Source organism: Salmo salar, chromosome 11 (genome assembly GCF_965601325.2).
Source record: "Salmo salar chromosome 11, fSalSal1, whole genome shotgun sequence".
Lineage (NCBI taxonomy): Eukaryota > Metazoa > Chordata > Actinopteri > Salmoniformes > Salmonidae > Salmo > Salmo salar.
Genome location: NC_138301.1, coordinates 15,870,647 through 15,890,564, shown reverse-complemented (window position 1 = coordinate 15,890,564; position 19,918 = coordinate 15,870,647). Strand labels below are relative to the sequence as shown.

Sequence of the window (19,918 nt, the reverse complement as noted above, 5' to 3'; positions counted from 1 at the left end):
TAAGGTGGCCTGAAGGGTACCCGCGGGACCTCCAGAACAAGCCAGTCCAGGGAGCGGGTCTGAAAATTGCTGGATCTCCAGTTAATACGTGAGCTGAGGTTGTTGCAGAGTCTCTGAAGAACAACTTTATATACAAAAAGTAGCCAGTGCTGGGCCCTTCTTGTAGTCAGGGACTCCCAGCCTATACAAAATGCAGTGATGCGTACGAAAATTTCCCCAGTGATAAAATGCAGTGCTGATAATTGGCCAAAGAGCTGATCTGATTGGTCAGATATGGATGTAAAAAGTTTACAATAAAATCAACAGGTTAAAGCTAGGGCTAGTGTTAAGGCTAGGGTTAATAAATCATTAGTAAAACAGTTATAACCCAGGGTTAGATTAGGCATTTTATGATAGTTGTTTTGGTGCTTGTTAAATACTGAGCAATATGGCTGCAGTTTAATTAATCCTTTAGTTTACAAATGCTATAAGATGCATTTTGTTGCATGATGTTCAGAGAGAGCGAGAGATGTCTGTGTGCCAGCAGGAATTTGGTGCCGCATTGTCTTATGTGCTGAAACCCTTTATCCACTGTTTGTCCAGCTCACGATTGCAGGGCTGTGGGAAAGGATTAGGATTTCACACCTTTTTCTTTACAGAAAACCCTGATCAAAGGAATTCCATGCATAATAAATCAATGAGTACTGTCACGCACTCATGCTTTAACCAATAGCATGGGTAATCATTAGTCCCACAAAGCATTTCTACTTTAGATTTTGGAAAATATCATTATGTATATCAATGTTGCTTTTTTTGTAAAACTATTCAGTCACTGTCAGTAATCTATAACTTCCTATTCAAAATGGGTGATTACTGATCATAACTGAGGTGTGATTATGGAATACAATAACTTTGTTTTAGAAAGAAATATGTATCATGTGACATTGTAAAAGACATGAACATTCTTTTTTGTTTTCCCATCAAGAAAAGACAAAACAGGATGTATTTAATCCACTTTTAATTCTGGTTTACTTTGATGTTCAAATCATGTTTATAGAATGGATCTGCAAGTAAACGGTTGTGCATTTCAGACCAGCAACTGTTACACAAAACAGACATTTCAGAATCTTTGCTTTATTTTCATGGACCCCAGATGACCTTTGACTCATTGCAATGAACACAGATCCTGAAACAGTTCAGTAAGAGGGGCGACCTACCCGACCATCATTAACAATAGAAGCAATGGTAAAAAGCTGACCATTTAGCTTTTTTTTTGGGGGGGGGGGGGTCACTGTAGCACATTCTGTTAATGTTTGGACAAAGATTGTTTTTACTAACAACAATTTTTTAATATGACAAAAATATGTAATGTCATCTTTAGTTGATCACAGGGGCACCAACATTTATTTTTACTCTCCATTTTTTGAGGTAACAAGTATTCCTTACACTAGATAGAAAAACAATAATTCCATCCTGGGTCCTGTGTTAGCGAGTAGAAATTTGAGCAGCTTGCAGCAACATCATTTGTCAAATACTAGGCAACAACTAGGTCTACCTCACATCTACAACCAGAACATATAGCAGCATCATGTCTATGGCTAAGTGAACCACTGTTGGCTCTCACACTCATTAACTCTGATTGAAGGATGTCTGGGTCAAATGGAAGTGTGCCAACAATATCAGTAGCCCATTATTTTGGCTTCAATGTACCAGTAGCGGTTCAGTTAAGAAAAAAACTGCAGTGTTACAAGATTTAAATCTATTTACCATTTATTGTGCAGTTGACACATAAATATGCTATGCTTCTTGGAGGACAACATATCTGGAATAGCATGAACTGAACTGTGTGGAATAACGGCATGATGATTTGAAAGTAATTCTATGGCTTGGTATTTAACAAACTCAAATAAACTCATTACGGGCTTTAACTCAAGCAAATGTTATATAAATATAAAATAGGAGGGCCTTCAGGAGCCTAAAGGGGATAAAGACTCTTTCAATGAGACAGCTTAACACTCAAGAGTTATACAATCCGGGTTACTTGCTCACATCAGGACCCATTTGGATAATGATCAATGCATTACCATTAGCAGTTTAAAACAGGACTATCAGCCACTGAACAAACTAGTAAAAAAAAAAAAAAAAAAATAGATTAAAGAAATCTTGACTGTAGTATGAGGTATTGTTGATAAAAACCATGTCTATTGTCTCCTTTTCCCTGTTTTTGGAATAGCACTGAAATCATATTAAGTAAAAACTGATGACATAACTACAAAAACAAAGATGTCAACAATTTTCTCATAGAAAATTAAAGACCTATTACATGGCAGTATATTGACATTTACATGTAAAAAATTTTTTAAATAGCAGCAAACAATAGGAGAAAAAGCATTGGTTTTTGTCATTTTTCATTTTGTTTTACACTTTGCTGGGAATTCCTCCATAGCAGCTCAAAAGGAGGAGTGTGCTCTTCCGTTATCCTGTTGTCTCATCTTTTTCTCAATATACAGTCAAACACCTTAACTCAGCAATTCAACAAAAACTTGCTGCCTCCCTTTTTCCCCACTCCCACTTTTCAACGTTACCCTTCCCTCTTATCTTAGGCTATGTTTTTGTGGCTTGCCTAAGTCTTCAGGTTTGTGCAAAATCATCTCTAAACCAAAACTATTTTTTTGTATTTTTTCCCCCCGCAACTACACATATTCTAAACAGCATTTTAACTATGGTGTTTTCTTTCAGTTTTGCATTGAGAAAACAGTCATACATGACTTGGAGGGCAGGCATGTGTTAAGCACCATGGTAAATAGTTGTGTACAAAATGTTACATAGAGACAGACTTTGGCATCCTGTTTCTACTCTGTACTGGCTCCAATAGGAAAATATGCAATAAACAACCTAAATCTTTGTTTTAGCTTTCAAGTTTGATATTTTAGTGTTTTCAATGCCGTTCAAGCGATGGGATACAGGATGCTGAAACATGCCAGACACAATGCTCGTCTCACTATAGACCCCTCCTGTAAGAACTGTGGCATAACAATCTCCAAAAGAATACCCTTCTACATCAAGGGCACACAGGATCGCTGCTGGGCTGCGTTGACTTGTACCCAAAATTGTAATACACATAACACCATAGTTAAAAGAGACCTGCTCCACTCCATTCCATTTTTTTCAATGTGATTTTTTTTATGAGTCAGAAAAAAACTGACTAAAAGTGCTTTTAAAAATGGAATGGTATTAGAAAGTAAGATATAACCACAAAAAATTCCAAACTGTGGATTGCATGGTAAAGGTTTGCAATTAATGCTAGATTTTAGTTTATCGTGTCATAGCTAGCTGTTGAAATATGTACATATGTGGCAATGAGGACAAAATATGTCACAAATCAACAGCCAAACAATGCTGGTTCATTCAATTTACTCCTAATTGAATATAAAGTAAATGTCCTTATATTGAATGAACTTACTTGCCAAACCTCAGCACCAGCAATCCACAATCATCTAAACAATAAAAACAGAGCAATATATACTAAAAGTATACTGTTGAGTTATACAACCCAGTTAAAAAGAGAAGAGGCCAAAACTAGGGGCTCAGAATTTCTTTAGAAGTCTAGACAATATAATAAAGTGACTAAACGCATAAGCAAGCAGGGATACACAGATGCCTAGATGCAAATATTTTTTGTTGTTTTAAACAGGGGAGTTTTGAAATCAAGCAAAATGCCTATCTATTAGAGAACAAAAATGCCCCTTCTCTTTTATAAATGAATTTATACTTCAAATAAAAAACCTAGACAGACGAAAAATACCTACTTGTTGTTATTTTGAATGTTTTAAGTAAGCATGTAAAGTCAGTCTATGGTATTTAAAAATCCTAGTTCAACATTGGGTGGTAACAATGTATATTTCTGTGGCTTAATCTTGCACAAACTATAATGTTTTCGTTTCATCCATATAGTTGTGCATCTTCCATAAGAATTCGTTTTTGCTATCATCCTTGTCTAGGTCTTGAGCAGGATGGGAGAGTGAGAGGGAAAACTGGTGGTCTCAGAAAAGTGAGGTGTTCAGTCCTTGACAGCCCTGGCTGAGGGCGGCCACACGTCACTGGGAGGCCATACAGGCCGGGGCACCGTAACAGGTGTGGCACAAAAGCATTTGCCAGAGGGTGTTCAGAGGGTGACGACTCGAGGGTGCGCTGGTGTCCTCTTTTCCCAGATGGCCTCTTGGTAAGGCCAGAGCCTCAAAAATATTTCCCCAAAAATGCAGAGGATGCCACTCAAATGTTAATGTCCCTCACATCTGTAGGGGTGCAGGACAGGTCCACATCCTCATCTACCCTTTTTGTTTCTGTGGAGACATTATGTTGCTGTGCCTGTCTCAGACTAGACTCAAGCAGAGACTCAATCTGTTCCTGACATGACCTCAGGCAGTCCTGTGAGGAGAGAGAGATACTGTCAGCATAATGAAGCAAAATATCTGAAAGACAATCGTAGCGAAAGGGTTTGTGACAAATAGTCAATGCAAGCATGTGTATGGTGCAATGTAAAGGCCCGGGGAGCTGTGTTTGACGTACCGGGTCACTCCTGATGACTTGGGACAGAAAGTTGGTTAGGTTCTGAGATGACAGTGCACCATCTTTGCTCTTTAAGTACAGCCCCTGGACCGCTGCTGCCACACTGCCCGCTGCGATCATGGAGGGAGGGTTGGCAATGAATTTGACATCTACAGGGAAGACAAAAGAAAGAGACGGTAGGTACTTATGTCGTAAAGCAAAACATCTGAAACAGATCATTGACTAAATAGTACACATGAGCTTTCAATAGGATTAATGTGGAGGTTATGTGAGGGAGGCCATTCTAGGCTGTGGCATAATGATGTAGGGGACAATGGATATCCTGTTGCTCCTTTCCACTCACAATATCCTGAATGTGCCTTATTTCACGACCAGCCACTGACAGGACACCGGTGCGCATGCACACGCTTCCAAAAACAATAAATCTAGCTCATGGACAAAATAGATCAGGTACAAAAGTACTTCCAGCACACGCATTCAATGGGTACATCACTTCAAAACTTTTTCCAAGAAGAAAGGAAATACCACTCTTTCCCACCCGTTTCCCCCATATAAATTATAGTTTTAAACCCCACTGAGCTGATCTCCTCTAAAGAGGTTAGCACCCCACTTCCTACTCCAAGTGCATGAAAGGTGACCATGAATCTAGAGTGGACAGTGTCCATCCCCCAACTGACTGCCTGCCTACCCCCCCCCCCCCCCCCCCCCTACCCCCCCATGCATGCAGTAGATATATTTTCACAAATGAATGCATTGACAGCACAACCTGTTTCATTTCCACAATAGCCCTAAAACATACCCCAGTGACAACGGATTCAAAAGCTATTGAGCAAACCCTGCCTTTCGGGAGAAACAACAAAGCAATGTGAGAAGCAAACCCATAATCACATGAAACTGATCTGGAGAAAAAGAGATCACTGACTCCATTCCAGTACCTCCTCTACTTGTCCACACTATACAGTGACTGAGACACCCTCCATAAAACATGTTAGGCCTTGTACACTCATTCCTGCACCAGAGCCCATACCCCCAACCATTTACATTGACCATTGGCCACCTGGGCCCTTCAAGAAGGAAGAGTTATCCTGACAAGTGGGGGGAAAAATGCAGACAAAATATAACATATATTAGCCATTGGTCCCTGAAAAAGTGGTTATGGCGCAGTGACAGGAAACCGGTGGTTCATGCGTGGGCCTACCTGTTGCACAGAGAGCCACGAATGTCTGGGCATGCTTGCGCAGAATCTGCTTCGTGTTCTGATGGACTGGTAGCTTGGAGAGGAAATGGTCTATGAAATCGTGTGGTGTTACCGATGCTAGATCCCATTTCAACTTGTTTAGAGTCAGTAGTTCCATTTGCTACAAAAAAAGACAGACGTGCGCAATGAGACAATCGAACTTCACAAGTAGCTTCACATAATTTATTCTACGTTTTACGTTATCCACTAGAGGGAGATGTCGCCCTCGTCATGTCATTGCGCTACACCGCTGTAGACTACCTTTTGAAATGTATAAGAAACCAAATGTTCTTTGGTGCAAACTTTCTTTGAAATTAACACACAAAAAATGCAATAATGATTTAGATCCAGTCAAAGAGAAACTAAGACAAGTAGTAGGCTAACTATAGGCCTATATTATGAAAATGCACATTACAATTGTCTGGTCGATATTAAATGGATTATAACTACAGCCATATACAGAGTGTCTATTTAGAAGATTGACATTGCTCATTTACCAATAGATCGCTGGGCCGGATGGAGTTGTCGGTGTAAATGCACAACTTATCTGCAGTTAAAGGGACCGTTTCCTTCATCTTTGAGGCCAAAAACATACAAGTAGCTCCCAGGAGTTGTAATCTGGTTTTATTTGTGAGCTCCACAGACAAAAATCTATCCAAGTAGTTCATAGCCAGGGGAAAAACCTCCTCCTCGCATTTCTGTTCCTCGCAGACCTAGAAGTGAAAACAGCAATTTAGTCTATAGCCTCAAATTACAGTAGCCTATAATATAGGCCTATAAGTGCATTCAGGTCGATTGTATATACCAATAAAAAGGCCTGCCCATAAGTGAAAACGAAATACTGTAATGACAACAACACATTTTTTTAATTATCCTTCTATTCCTTAAGGCTGTCCTTAAAACAATAGCTATGGCCTAATTATAGGCTTCAGGTGGCGCAAAGTGGGCTATAGTCTGCCAATGCAATTAACATAAAATCATGTATTTCGAAAAGCTGAAAGTTGCTTAGGTCTAATTAAAACGGAAATTGAAATAGTTGAGAATTTAGGCTGTTTTCAGTCGCTTCTTGGAAAGACACAAAGGTGGCGTCAATGCAACTTTCCCCTTAAATTTCTAGTTCGTCATCTTTTCAAAAAAGAATAAAAAATATGTAAAAATTGTCCCGGTTTGTCAAATTAGCATGTAAATGATCCTTATGGTATACCTTATCGGATAGTTTCATGAAATGTCGAATTTTCATAGTAAACACATGAAAACAATTGAATTTACAAGTCAACGCTCTTTCTCGTGGAGCGTGCGACATTTAGATCTTGTGCTGACTCACAATTTCTGAAATTAATAATAAATGTATGTCGACATAAGACTCAATCTCTAACTACATGTAAATGTTGATTAATCGATATAGTATCATATCCGACCATTTAAAAAGCATTTTTATTTACATTTTTTGTGAAAACGATCATGTTTCCAGAGCGACCTTCATAAAACTGCAGCAACAGCAGCCTGATTAGTAAGCCGAAACAAAACTTTACGGTTTTATATAATCATTTTTCGCCATCCATGCGACAGGATTACACATGCATACCCAAGATATACTTTTCGCCTTGCTGATTGAGTTACTGTCATAGCTGACATTATTAAATATTTTTAATTATATTAAAAACCTACGCATACGACAACAAAGATGGCGCATAATACTGGCAAGAGTAAGACTGCATACGTGTACATTGCTATTAATTTTGGGGGGGAAATTACATCTAAATACAAAATTACATTAAATAAGTCGCCGACAAAGAAAATAATCGAGCAGCTACATTGCTAGTGTTGTAATTACTGAACACACACGATACGTGGGAAATAGCCCGATAGGCTACAACCGTGTTCCAAATCTATTTTAGCCTACTTGGACAACCGTACACAAATGAAACATTAGCCTACTACATGTCAATATGTTTACATAATATGAACGATCATGCTTGTGAAGTATAAAATGTACGAAGCATTAAACGACCAATTCAATACATTGCGTCCAAAGGGCATGGTTAGTGTTTGGACAAACTTTTCAGCAATACATTTAGACATCATAAATATACATACCTCTAACATCCATGTAGCCACAATTTTCCTCATTTTAGGTATTATTTCTTTCTGGACACACTTGAAGTAATTTGGAGACGGAAGGTAATTTTCCTCTGCTTTGAGCATTGTCTGTAGAACTCGGTCATTTAGTAAGTTTGCATCTTGGTAAGCTCTTCTGATGGTTTCCACTTCACAGCACAACAGCTGGTGTTCCATATCTTTTGCGGTAGTAGCTTGCGTTTTCTGGCCTGAATAAATAATCAAAAGAGGTGCTTCTTGTTAGGAGTGAATGAGGCTCCGTGGATGCTGCTTGCTGTTCCTAAAATGTAGCCCTCTGAGAGCTTCACGCTTCGAGACAAAACTCTCCTTCAGAGGGTTATGCGATGACGTTAACTGTTGTTAAGGAGGAGATCAAAGCAACAGCGAGTCTGAGAGAGCGGAGCTAAGGAGTCTATAGCGAGAGGAGGATGACTCTAAAGAACTACCCCTCTAAAGTCCCAAGTCCTTCCAATCGCTGCTGATCCACTCCTATAGGTATGGAAATGGGAGGTCCCAGTATTCTGGGTGGCGTAGCCTATACAGCCGAGGGGAGTCAGGAGGGGGTGAAGAGAACGGACGCTGAGTGGTGGGGGTTTGAGGGAGGAGGGATGTAAGGCTAGTGTCGGTATAGGGAAGTTGGTTATGCAGAGATGAATGTGAAATGGTCCGATTTTGATAGGGGGCGGTATAGACACATTCTTGAAACGTTCCTGTTTAAAAAAAGCCATCAGAGAATAGCCCCGGCTTCTCTGCTCGTCACCCAGTCGAACATGAGGTGAGCACATGGGCAAGCTTCTACCACACAAAGACGATTAACAGTGGGACATGTCTTTTTTTAAGTCGCTTTAACATACTCATTATACAGCAATTCATGTAGTTGTTCAGATTGCAGGCATATTCAATATACCTATGCATCACAAAACCTGTAAAAAGCAACCATCAGCCATTGAGCAAGGCAGGCTATTTAATATCTCAAGAGTAAAACACGATGTGCAAAGTCGTTTACGTTAAAGCTTAACCTAATAATAATAGCGTTATAAACCTCTCTAATTTAGACAAAATAGCTTGTTAACAATATTGATTTCAGGTTTCAGTTTAATTTTATGTCATTAAACATGGTACAATACAGTTCAAGGGGCTTTATAGGCATGGGAAACATGTTTACATTGCCAAAGCAAGTGAAATCGATAAACAAAAGTGAAATAAACAATAAAACATTTACAGTAAATATTACACTCACACAAGTTCTCTCTCTCTGACTAGGGAGGAGACCGAAATGAGTCTAAACCAATAGGAGGAATTGCTGTTACCAGGCAGAAGACGATCAAGCACTTATGGGAGTGTTGAAATGTTCTATTCAAATTAAAGTTATCGATAATCATGTGATTGGTTAAAATATCATTGGCTGTAGGCCAAATAAAAAAATGTTGAAGTTCTGTTATATAACATTAGAACAATAACAAAACAAGTTTGAACAGAATGGTATGTTCTTTTACCTTTGCAAGTCATGTTTGTGGAATATCAATATTATTGTTGTGTGAAAGAGGATCTAAATAAGGGATCAATTCTGTGAATAGTCGAAATCAGATTTATCACACTTTTTCTAAGAGTCGCAATAACGTTTAATCTCACAGTCGTTTCCATAGGAATATGAGTTTTTCATATTCTTAACATTCCTCTCCACAGGTTATTGAATAGCTACAGTAAAACTACCAAAATAGGTTTTCTTTTTGTCAAGACTTGTTATTGTTCACGAATGTGGGTGACTCTTTCACCTTGACTCTCACATTTACACGTTTTTAAACTAAACTTATTTTCAATAAAAATCGATTTTTATCATTAACCCATATGGCCTATAAGGAAGTCCTTCTATTCCTATCACCTAAGTTGCACATTATTGCACTTTTTTCAAAATCCCTACATATTTTGACCAGGGGCTTCAGCTAAATGTAGGGTATGGCAAAGTTACAATGGGGGATTTCCTACCACAGCCATCTTCCACCTCTGCACTGTTTTGAGAGAAAAGTCATGCTGTTCCCTGCAGCTGTGTCAATCCACTCTCCATAGATGGGTTGGCTGACAAAGTCACAAAATAATGCACAGGCATGGATAGGGCCAGAAGCTCTGCTTTGTTATGATTTCTGAATGGTCAGATAGCTAGCAACAATGACAAGAAGCTGCCATGTGGGGAATGGTAGGTGTCTCATTTCAGCTACTTTTATCTTCTTCATGATCGCTGTGTCCAATTGTCATACTTGAGTAAAAGTAAAGATACTGTATTAGAAAATGACTCAAGGAAAAGTCACCCAGTAAAATTCTACTTGAGTAAAAGTATAAAAGTATTTGGTTTTAAATATACTTAAGTACCAAAAGTAAACGTATAAATCATTTAGAATTCCTTATATTAAGCAAACCAGATGGCACCATTTTATAGTTTTTTTAATTTACGGATAGCCATAGTCACGCTCCAACACTCAGTCATTACATGGGACGGCAGGTAGCCTAATGGTTAGAGAGCATCCCAAACATGCTCAATGGGTGACAAGTCTGGTGAGTATGTAGACCATGGAAGAACTGGGAGATTTTCAGCTTCCAGTAATTGTTTACTGATCCTTGCGACATGGGGCAGTGCATTATCTTGCTGAAACATGAGGTGATGAATGGCACGACAATGGGCCTCAGGATCTCATCATGGTATCACTGTGCATTGAAATTGCCATTGATAAAATGCAATTGTGTTTGTTGTCCTCAGCTTATGCCTGCCCATACATAACCCCACCACCACCATGGGGCACTCCGTTCACAACGTTGACATCAGCAAACCGCTCGCCCACACAACGCCATACACGCTGTCTGCCATCTGCCTGGTACAGTTGAAACTGGGATTCATCCCTGAAGAGCACACTTCTCCAGCGTGCCAGTGGCCATAGAAAGTGAGCATTTGCCCACGGAAGTCGGTTAGATCAAGGCCCTGGCCTGAACTGCAGTCAGGTCATCTCACACTGGTTGACATGCACACTTCTTTTTCACATGTCAGAGCTTTGTGGCAGATTATGGCATAGCCCTTCGGTTGGTTTAATGCTTCATGAGCACTAGGAATTCACTCCTTTCTCATTCTATGTGATAGCAAAGCTACAATTATGTGCCTCTCCCCTTCTGAAAGAAAGCGATAGCGTTTTTATAGCTGTAGAAGTGAGATGATCTGTAGTCTGTTGAAGGAGTTATGCTTTGTTAGTAACATTCAATACGAGTGCTGTTCTGTGTTAGTAGAGGGTGGGTGGTATTATCTACTGTATATAGCTAGTACTGTATGTTGTATTGTGTTTATGTTAATATATGAAGTATATGTTTGTTTTAAAGAGTACATGCTCACTGTCTGAATGGACCTCAGTTATTTATCAGAGAGAGAGAGAGAGAGAGAACACAGAGCGATTCTCTAGGAATTAGAATGCTGCTCTATAGTTGAGGGTGGCCTGACTGTGTGTCCCGAGGCCCTGCTGCCGTTGCAACTCCCTCCCACAGGTGTGCAGTAAATCAGCTGTAGGCCGGGTGACGAGTGCTGGTGTCTTGCCTCCAACCTGTGTTGCTCCATAACCCAAAACAAATAGCTGCCTAATGAGAGGATTACAGGTTGTCAATCACTTAACATAACGTCCACCTGACCACCTCCCACCATCTCCCAGCCACTGCCTCCTCCCACTTCTCTTTGTCTTTGAGGATTTCTCCATGTTGACTCTCGTCAACCCCCCCCACTGTCTCCACTCCGCCATGGACTCAGATGCATTGAGTTCACTTTCTTTCCTCAGCGGGTGTCACCCTATGCTAATACAGGGTCATCCCTTGAAACGTCCTTGACCTATAGAGGTTAACGCCCTAAGGGCGGGGCAACATTTTCAGTATAGCCTATGGATTGTGAAATGTGCTTCGGTAAACTTCTGCAAAAGTTTGCTGGTCATGAAGTTTCAGTTTAGTAATGTGGGTGAAAGTGTAGCTGTGTGTGTCTATTGTACATTACCGAGCGAGATTCCTGCCCAGTTGATAATGGCACACATATTGAGCTGTGAAAATGGAAGACTTTACACTGATAGGCTACTGTTAGTTAAAGGCTCTGTTGTGTGAATATGTGAATTAGTCTAGATGGTTTTAGTGAGTAATAGTTTAGTATGGGGACCTGGTACTATGGAGTTCAGAACCGGCTGGTCCATGGAAGTCCAGGCCTCTCCTTCATTAGAGGGGCTGGTCCTATGTTGCGATGTCTCTGAAAGTATAAATCGTGGCCCTTGGAAACAGACCACCTCAGGGACCCCCTGATGCCACAATAAATCACAGACCTATAATGGAAAGCCAACTACACAAGGAGTGCTAAAGTACTGTGTAACAGGTATCAAAGATTAATGGGCAGCATTCTCAGTCTATGGGCTATGGCAGTGCCCGACCCCATGACCCCTGCTGTAAATCAAAAGAACAGCTCTGAAGTCTGCACTTCACAAAAACAAAACCTGAATGGGGAATCTGAATATTTTCCACATAACACTGTTAATAAATGAAAGCTCAATTTAAAAAGGTCATAAAAAATCATTTGTCATAAATTGGGTCTGGTTAGGAGAACTTTTGCCACCATCATTATAAACTAAACTACGTTTTGTATGTTGATGGTGATCTGGTTTGGCTGCCACAGAGCTAAGCCACCATGTTTAGTTAAGTACTTGTTAGATATTACTGCACTGATGGAGCTAAGAACACAAGCATTTTGCTACACCCGCAATAACATCTGCTAAATATGTGTATGCAACCAATAACATTTGATTTGTACATACATCTCTCTTTCTTTCTCACTCTCCACTCTCCACTGTTTTTTCACTTACTCATAATGTATTAACATACATGGCCCCTCGATTATTGAAATAACATTTATTCAACACAAATTACATCATCCCTTTTGCATGCAATTAGACAATGAGACTCACAAGATTGATTCTCATCTTGAGGGGCCCAACATTCCCCCACACCACTGTCTCTGTGATCCATCTCCACCACTCCCAAAGACACTCTCTCCTCAAAGCCACCTTTTATTTGCCTTATGGTGATCAAGATTAATTTGGTGCCAAATGAAGTAAAAAGAATTCCCAACTCACTGCCAGTGGAGGCCAAACCCTAAGCAGGCCCCTTTGTTTCTGCAGAGATTAATGGAGACGTGGCAGATTGCTCTCTCTCTCTCTCTCTCTCTGTGTGTTTGTTTGTGTGTGTGTGTGTGTGTGTGTGTGTGTGTGTGTGTGTGTGTGTGTGTGTGTGGAGGCCTATAGCCCTTGTCAGGTCAGATGTTTCCCATCCATATCTCTACAACTCAAAGACAAAAAGAGTAAAACTCAAATGTTTGGTTAGACATCAAACTCACTGAGTAGATGGGACACTGGCTTTGCCTGGATCTATCTGACTGACCAATAATAGTAAATAGATTACTGATGGGACTACCATAGGAAGAATTACAGTTCTGCAAAGTGCTGTTTCTCAGAAGTGTGGTTGCTTGAATGGCTCAATGAGGTTTGAGATGCTCTGACTCCATACATCTGACTGAGAAAGACAGGAATCTCTGTTCTCGACCAGGGGCTCTGGCAAAAAGGCCACAGGGAACACATTTGATAGTCAGTAGGTCCATTCATACAGAGCATGGTTGACACCAGAAGTATCTCTGGGTTCAAGGGTCAGAGGAAGCCTGCGTGCCTGACATTTATGTTGGCCATCTCATGTGGTCAACTCGTGCTGATTTAAAACTATAATGTACACTGTAAAGGGGTTGTATTGAATTTGACAGTAACTTACAGGCAGCTCATTGGCAAGTAAGTTACTGTATTTCATATTTCAGTACACCTACTGTAATCTAAATACAGTATCAATGCAAGTACTGTGTAATGACACACAGTACACTACTGTAGAATTGACTGTATTATACTGTAAAAAAGTAAATGCTACTATAATCGTAATGAATGTGTGAATAAATGGATGAATGAAATTCATTGTGGGGAGGTGTGGTTTGTATTTCACAGTATTTTACTGTAATTACATGGGATTGGTGCAAGCAGGTTGGCTGCTAGGTAATGTGTTTACACATACAGCACATCAATGAATATTTGGTGTTTTATATCACTTGCACTTCTAGAATAGCCTGACGACTCACACTAAATTCTTCCGCTCCTCTGTCGTTCGCTATATACTTTAGTCTGAGACTGCATTCATTGAAGTCAATTGTGGTGAGAAGGGGCACGAGGGGCGTTGTACAAAACAAAGTCATCAGCGATTGAATTGTCTCTAACCAGAGTATCAAAGCAAATGACTGATTTCCAAACTGCTGCTTCACCCACGTGAGTTCTGGCTCTGGCCCAACCCATCGGTTTCTGTTCACATTTTGTGAAGGGTCGGGGAGATACTCAGCTCCAGACTTATTTCGGAGAAGAAACTAACGTCTTTGGTCGTGGCGTAGCGTTTGGCCAGAACAAGGAGTCTGGGTAGCCAGGCAACTTCTAGAGGCCTTAACAAAGACTTCTAAACTGGCAGCGACTCAAGGGGCAAAACAGACCAAAAGCACATGGCAAAATGCTAAACCATTAAAGGAGGACTACACTTCCTGATTTGGTTCATTAAGAAATGCTAACGGCCATGACATGATTGAATTCAAACGTGAGTTGGTTTCTGGGTGTGGTTAAATCTGGGTGTCTCTTGTGTGTGTTTGCAGGTGGGAAGAGTTAACCAAATTATTTCGCTAAATAGCTTCAGCCAGCTGGTGTTTTACTGTGGCAAAATTGGTTTGCCAGCCTATCTCTGGGGATAGTTAGGGACCGTCAATAAATTACACAATGTAAATTGGGCAATGTTTTCATGTTGCACATCTTTTAGTTTTCTCATTAAATGCTTTCAATATTTGTAGATGAATTTCTTCAATGTGTAGTTGGTTTGAGGTTTTTAAAATATTGTCCCATGTACATTGTGTAATTTACTGATGGTCCCTAACTAACCCCATAGGGATGTCGAATGTCAAACCAAATTGACCATCGGTATTATGCAGCAGCGCTCCGAATTGAAGATTACTTGAGTGCTCCCAGCTGTGGGGATGTAGGCAGGATTAAAATAAACCCAACCCATGGAAAACTGTTACGGTATCCTTCATTCCGTGACATACTATTTTTACCTATCATCTCGCAAATCTCAGTTTTGGACGAGACTGACTTTATGACAAAAATGATTCTATTTGCACTTTGTAGTCAATTTTGATACTAGAATAAATGTTTCTGACTCATATCAAAACAACAACACCATGCAACCACTAGTGGTCAAAAGGTTTTTGCCACTACAAAAATATGGTACGGTACTGTATTCTGTGGGATGGAATTACAGTACCATTCGAAATACAGCAATTCTTTCCCTGCCAACAAAAAATGTTTCACAGTATTTTACTGTTGATAATACCCAGAATTACCATGTTTAAATTACAGTTTTCCATTACAGTGTGTTGCGTAAGTGGTGAAATGGATAGAGAGCGTGTTGTGATAGAAGTGTGTGTGATCTTGAACTGCAAAACTAGAAATATGCCTTTAAATAGTGCGTATCTACCTTGATCATCTCACTCAGGATTTAGCAGATTGCATTTGTTATGATCTTGTCTCATATTGTTGGAACTTGCCTTTAAATTAAGGGTCTGGAGTGGGTAGGTCGCTCATTCAAGTTCTTGTTAAGTGAGTCATGAAATTGGCATCAAACTCAAAATAATCTGTTAGTGACATTTTGATGAATAAATGCTGCTACTGTCAGTATAGCTTTGTGTCATATCTGTCAATTTAACAAACAATAGTGTCCTCCCACATTATGGGTGTAACGGTGCAAAAACACTATCATCAGAAGATTTACTCACCATTTTCAGTGAAACTTCAGTTACTGGAAGCACATGTGGCATTCTTAAATTGTAATGACTTTCCATAGACCAATGAATGAAATGTGAGTGATTATGATTATGTCAGCTGATTTAAATTGAATAAATTTATATTTATGTTTATCTGTCACAACAACCGTCTGTTGCTTTACAAATCATAGAATATAATTTGTCTCTGACAACTCTACCTTATCTCTGACAACTCAGTTGTCATTATTGAAATGTAATAGGATCATTTCTGTTGATAACTGATTAATGTCCTGAAATAACTTTAAAAAGGGGCAATCAGCAATTGGTACATACATTTTTAGACTTTAAAATGTTTGATTCTCTAGGAATATAACTTATAAATGCCTCATGAGATTAATTCAACTGTCATACTCCATAACCCAAAATATCAACTTTTACTCCATTGTTTGAAAACAATGTATAGCCTCAAAACATGGTTAAAACTATAATGGTGATATCAGGGATGGTCAGTCCTTGCATCCATAGCTCTGTCTATGAATTTAAGAGTTGTTACATTTCTCCAGCCCCATCCCTCAGCTGTTTACCAAAACAGTGACCAGTTGTTACATAAAACATCCTCCATTCAGGCTGCAAAGACGTCTGTTTCCTCCTTAACTGAATTTAATGGCCCGCCGGACTAAAAAAACGGGGGAAATATGCATACTGTCTTAATAAAACACAGTCACCACCATGCTAGAGTGACTAATGCTACTTCCTGATGTTGCGCACCACGTTCAACCAGGGGTAAAAAAAACAGACTGGTGTAACCTGATTGGCTGAACACAGTGTGCAACATCAAAATGGTGGTGTACAAACATCAAGACAGTACAAACATTTTAAATAGCTTAATCAGAGTTCCAGCGGTGTATGCTTACTTCTTAATGACCTTACGCCGATTAAGATAAGTAGAGTAAGGTGTTTACATGACCAATGCCATACTCGGCCTACTGACGTAGTCAGTTTAATATTGTTAGTATGCATGCAAATGTACTCCTTGATAGGTATATTGACAGTTCGTTTGAATATTGAGGATGGGGGAGGCATTCTCTCCAGCTTTGATGCCCTGATTCCTCTTCATATCCTGGATATGTGCTCCGAAAAGGGAGAAGGCCTTGCAATAAGAGACACATAGTCTGTGAGAGCTTTTCTTTTAACCCATCCGCAACCCCAAAAAAGCATAACGAAAAAAGAGAGAAAAGATTTCCCACTGAAAGAAGCCCCTTTCTCAACTCTAGGCAGCTCCACAATGCCCCCTGAAAAGATGGATAGAGTGATTGTCCTGTTTAGTGATCCGCAAACTGGGAGAGGTGGGGGTCCAGTCTGGAGGGCACGCCTGCACCGTGCCTGACCTGACACCACTGGCTTGGGTGGGTGGTTGGGGGCCATGTCCGGTCAAGGGCAGCAATGAGAGGAAAGGTCCCCTGAACAATGGAGGCCCTTGGGAGAGAGAAGGACCTCGTCCCTGCTATGTGGGGGCCTACAGAGCCTTGGAACATGGGGGACTCCAGACAAGGAATGGGAGGAGCATCATGAATTAAAAACTTCTACTTATGTGGCCCATATCTGCTATGGAAGAAAGTTGGAGCCTGTGCTATGATTTCAGGGCACAAAGGATTGCAAAAGTTAATGGGCCCCCAAAGTCATTCCCGAGCGTGCATGTACGTGCACACATATACATACTGTGCACACCACACAGTCATAGTTTTTGGTTTGGACGGAAATAAACACATCCAACAATCTGTAGTCAGTTGGTTGCTCTTTTGACAATTATGTGTCAATAAGTCCCCATCCTGACAGCCATTCGTAAAGTCCATGGTGCTGATGGCAGGATTGTCTTCTGAAGCTTCTGGTGGCTTAAGAGGATCCCGGATCCTTTCTGTCTGATGGTCTCAGAGCTGTAAGACTGACGCTCATTTGCTTCTGAATAACTCCTTTCTTCCCCATTCTCCTATCTTGTTATAGACAAAGCAATGCATACTGGGGTTGAGATGGGTAGGGTGTGTGTGTTTGTGTGTGTAGATGGGAGGATGGGGGGGATCTCTTCCTTGACTCATGAAACACATAATCATGAACACCCTTAAATATATGTGGGCTATTTATCCTTAAACAAATACTTACAATATATCTATCTAAGAACACCTTTCACGTCCCTCAAAAGTAATTTGCATAGACCTTGAACATTGATCATGGAAAAGTAGTAGAGTAATTATAGAAAGAGTAAAATAATGATCCAGAATTGGTCATTTGCCTCAGGGAAAGTTTTGATATTGACCAGAATCCCTCTCACTTGAACTACAACACGTCCCTCGGGAAATACAACACCTCTCGCCATTCACATCGACGGTGCTGTTGTGGAGCGGGTCGAGAGCTTCAAGTACCTTGGCATCCACATCACTAAGGACTTAACATGGTCCACAAATACCCGCACCGTCATTACGAGGGCACAACAGCCCCTCTTCCCCCTCAGAAGGCTGAAAAGATTTGGCATGGGCTCTCAGATCCTCAAAAAGTTCTACAGGTGCACCATCAAGAGCATCTTGACTGGCTGCATCACCGCTTGGTATGGCAAATGCACCGCCTTAGACCGCAAAGAGCTACAGAGGTTGGCTCTGAGACAGCTTCTACCCCCAAGCCATAAGACTGCTAAATAGCCACAAGACTGCTAAATAAAGTTAATTAAATGGTTACCCACACTATTGACCGCATTGACTGTATTTTGCACTGACTCCATGAACACTCACAGGACTGTATATACGCGCGATATACAGTTGAAGTCGGAAGTTTTTCACAATTCCTGACATTTAATCAGAGTAAAAATCCCCTGTCTTCGGTCAGTTAGGATCACCACTTTATTTTAAGAATGTAAAAAATGACTAAAATGTAAATGTGAAATGTCAGAATAATAGTAGAGAGAATGAATCATTTCAGCTTTTATTTCTTTCATCACATTCCCAGTGGGTCAGAAGTTTACATACACTCAATTAGTATTTGGTAGCATTGCCTATAAATTGCTTAACTTGGGTCAAACTTTTCAGGTAGCGTTCCATAAGCTTCCTACAATAAGTTGGGTGAATTTTGGCCCATTCCTCCTGACAGAGCTGGTTTAACTGAGTCATGTTTGTAGGCCTCCTTGCTCGCACACGCTTTTTCAGTTCTGCCCACACATTTTCCATAGGATTGAGGTCAGGGCTTTGTGATGGCCACTCCAATACCTTGACTTTGTTGTCCTTAAGCCATTTTGCCACAACTTTGGAAGTATGCTTTGGAAGACCCATTTGCGACCAAGCTTTAACTTCCTGACTGATTTCTTGAGATGTTGCTTCAATATATTCACATCATTTTCTTCCCTCATGATGCCATCTATTTTGTGAAGTGCACCAGTCCCTCCTTCTTAATTCTTACTCTTATTATTATCTATTCTGATGCCTTTACTCTGCCTTTATGTACATATCTACCTCAAATACCTCATACACCTGCACATTTATCTGGTACCCCCTGTATATAGCTTCATTCTTGTGTATTCTATTTGTATATATTTTTTGAAAACTTCATCGTTCGGAAGGGCTCATATAAGCAAGAATTTCACGGTGAAGTCTACACCTGTTGTATTAGTCGCATGAGACAAATAACATTTGATTTGAAATAGTGTTATTTAAACTTTCAGGACAATGTAGTGCCAGCAAATAGAAGAAAATCAACATTGCAGGTCCTTGTCAATCTGAGGCCAGCTCAGAAATGCAGTAAGGCTCATGAAAACCTTCCCAGGCAAAGAACTCAGAGGAGACAGACTCCCAGAAATAGTCAAATGAGATGCAGCCTTACAGGCATCTTTCATTATGATTCAACTAAAAGCTAAATCGGATTTCACCTTTTGGATCAGGAAACGCCATAGGCAAAACCAGGAAGAAAATCGGGAAGCATGTTCGCTCAGGGATTCTTTGGAGCTTTCATGAAAATGTTGGTCTGGATGTGACACGTTCCACATTGTTAATTTGCAAAACTTTGAATTACTTTTGCATTGGCTGTCTAAAGCATAGCAAAGTTCCTTTTCGTATTGATATGTGACTCAGGTCAATGAGAATTGT

At 40.2% G+C, this 19,918-nt stretch overlaps 1 protein-coding gene across 1 annotated transcript; it reads right to left on the bottom strand.

Annotated features, from left to right (window-relative positions):
- Positions 1-980: 980 nt before the first annotated feature.
- LOC106562055 (G1/S-specific cyclin-D1) lies at positions 981-8,397 on the bottom strand. Its single transcript, XM_014126599.3, has 5 exons — positions 7,883-8,397; positions 6,283-6,498; positions 5,747-5,906; positions 4,549-4,697; positions 981-4,407 (listed from the first exon to the last, which is right to left on the bottom strand). The coding sequence occupies exons 1-5, from the start codon at positions 8,078-8,080 to the stop codon at positions 4,252-4,254; spliced, it is 879 nt and encodes a 292-aa protein (XP_013982074.1). The 5' UTR covers positions 8,081-8,397; the 3' UTR covers positions 981-4,251.
- Between the last annotated feature and the right edge of the window lie 11,521 nt (positions 8,398-19,918).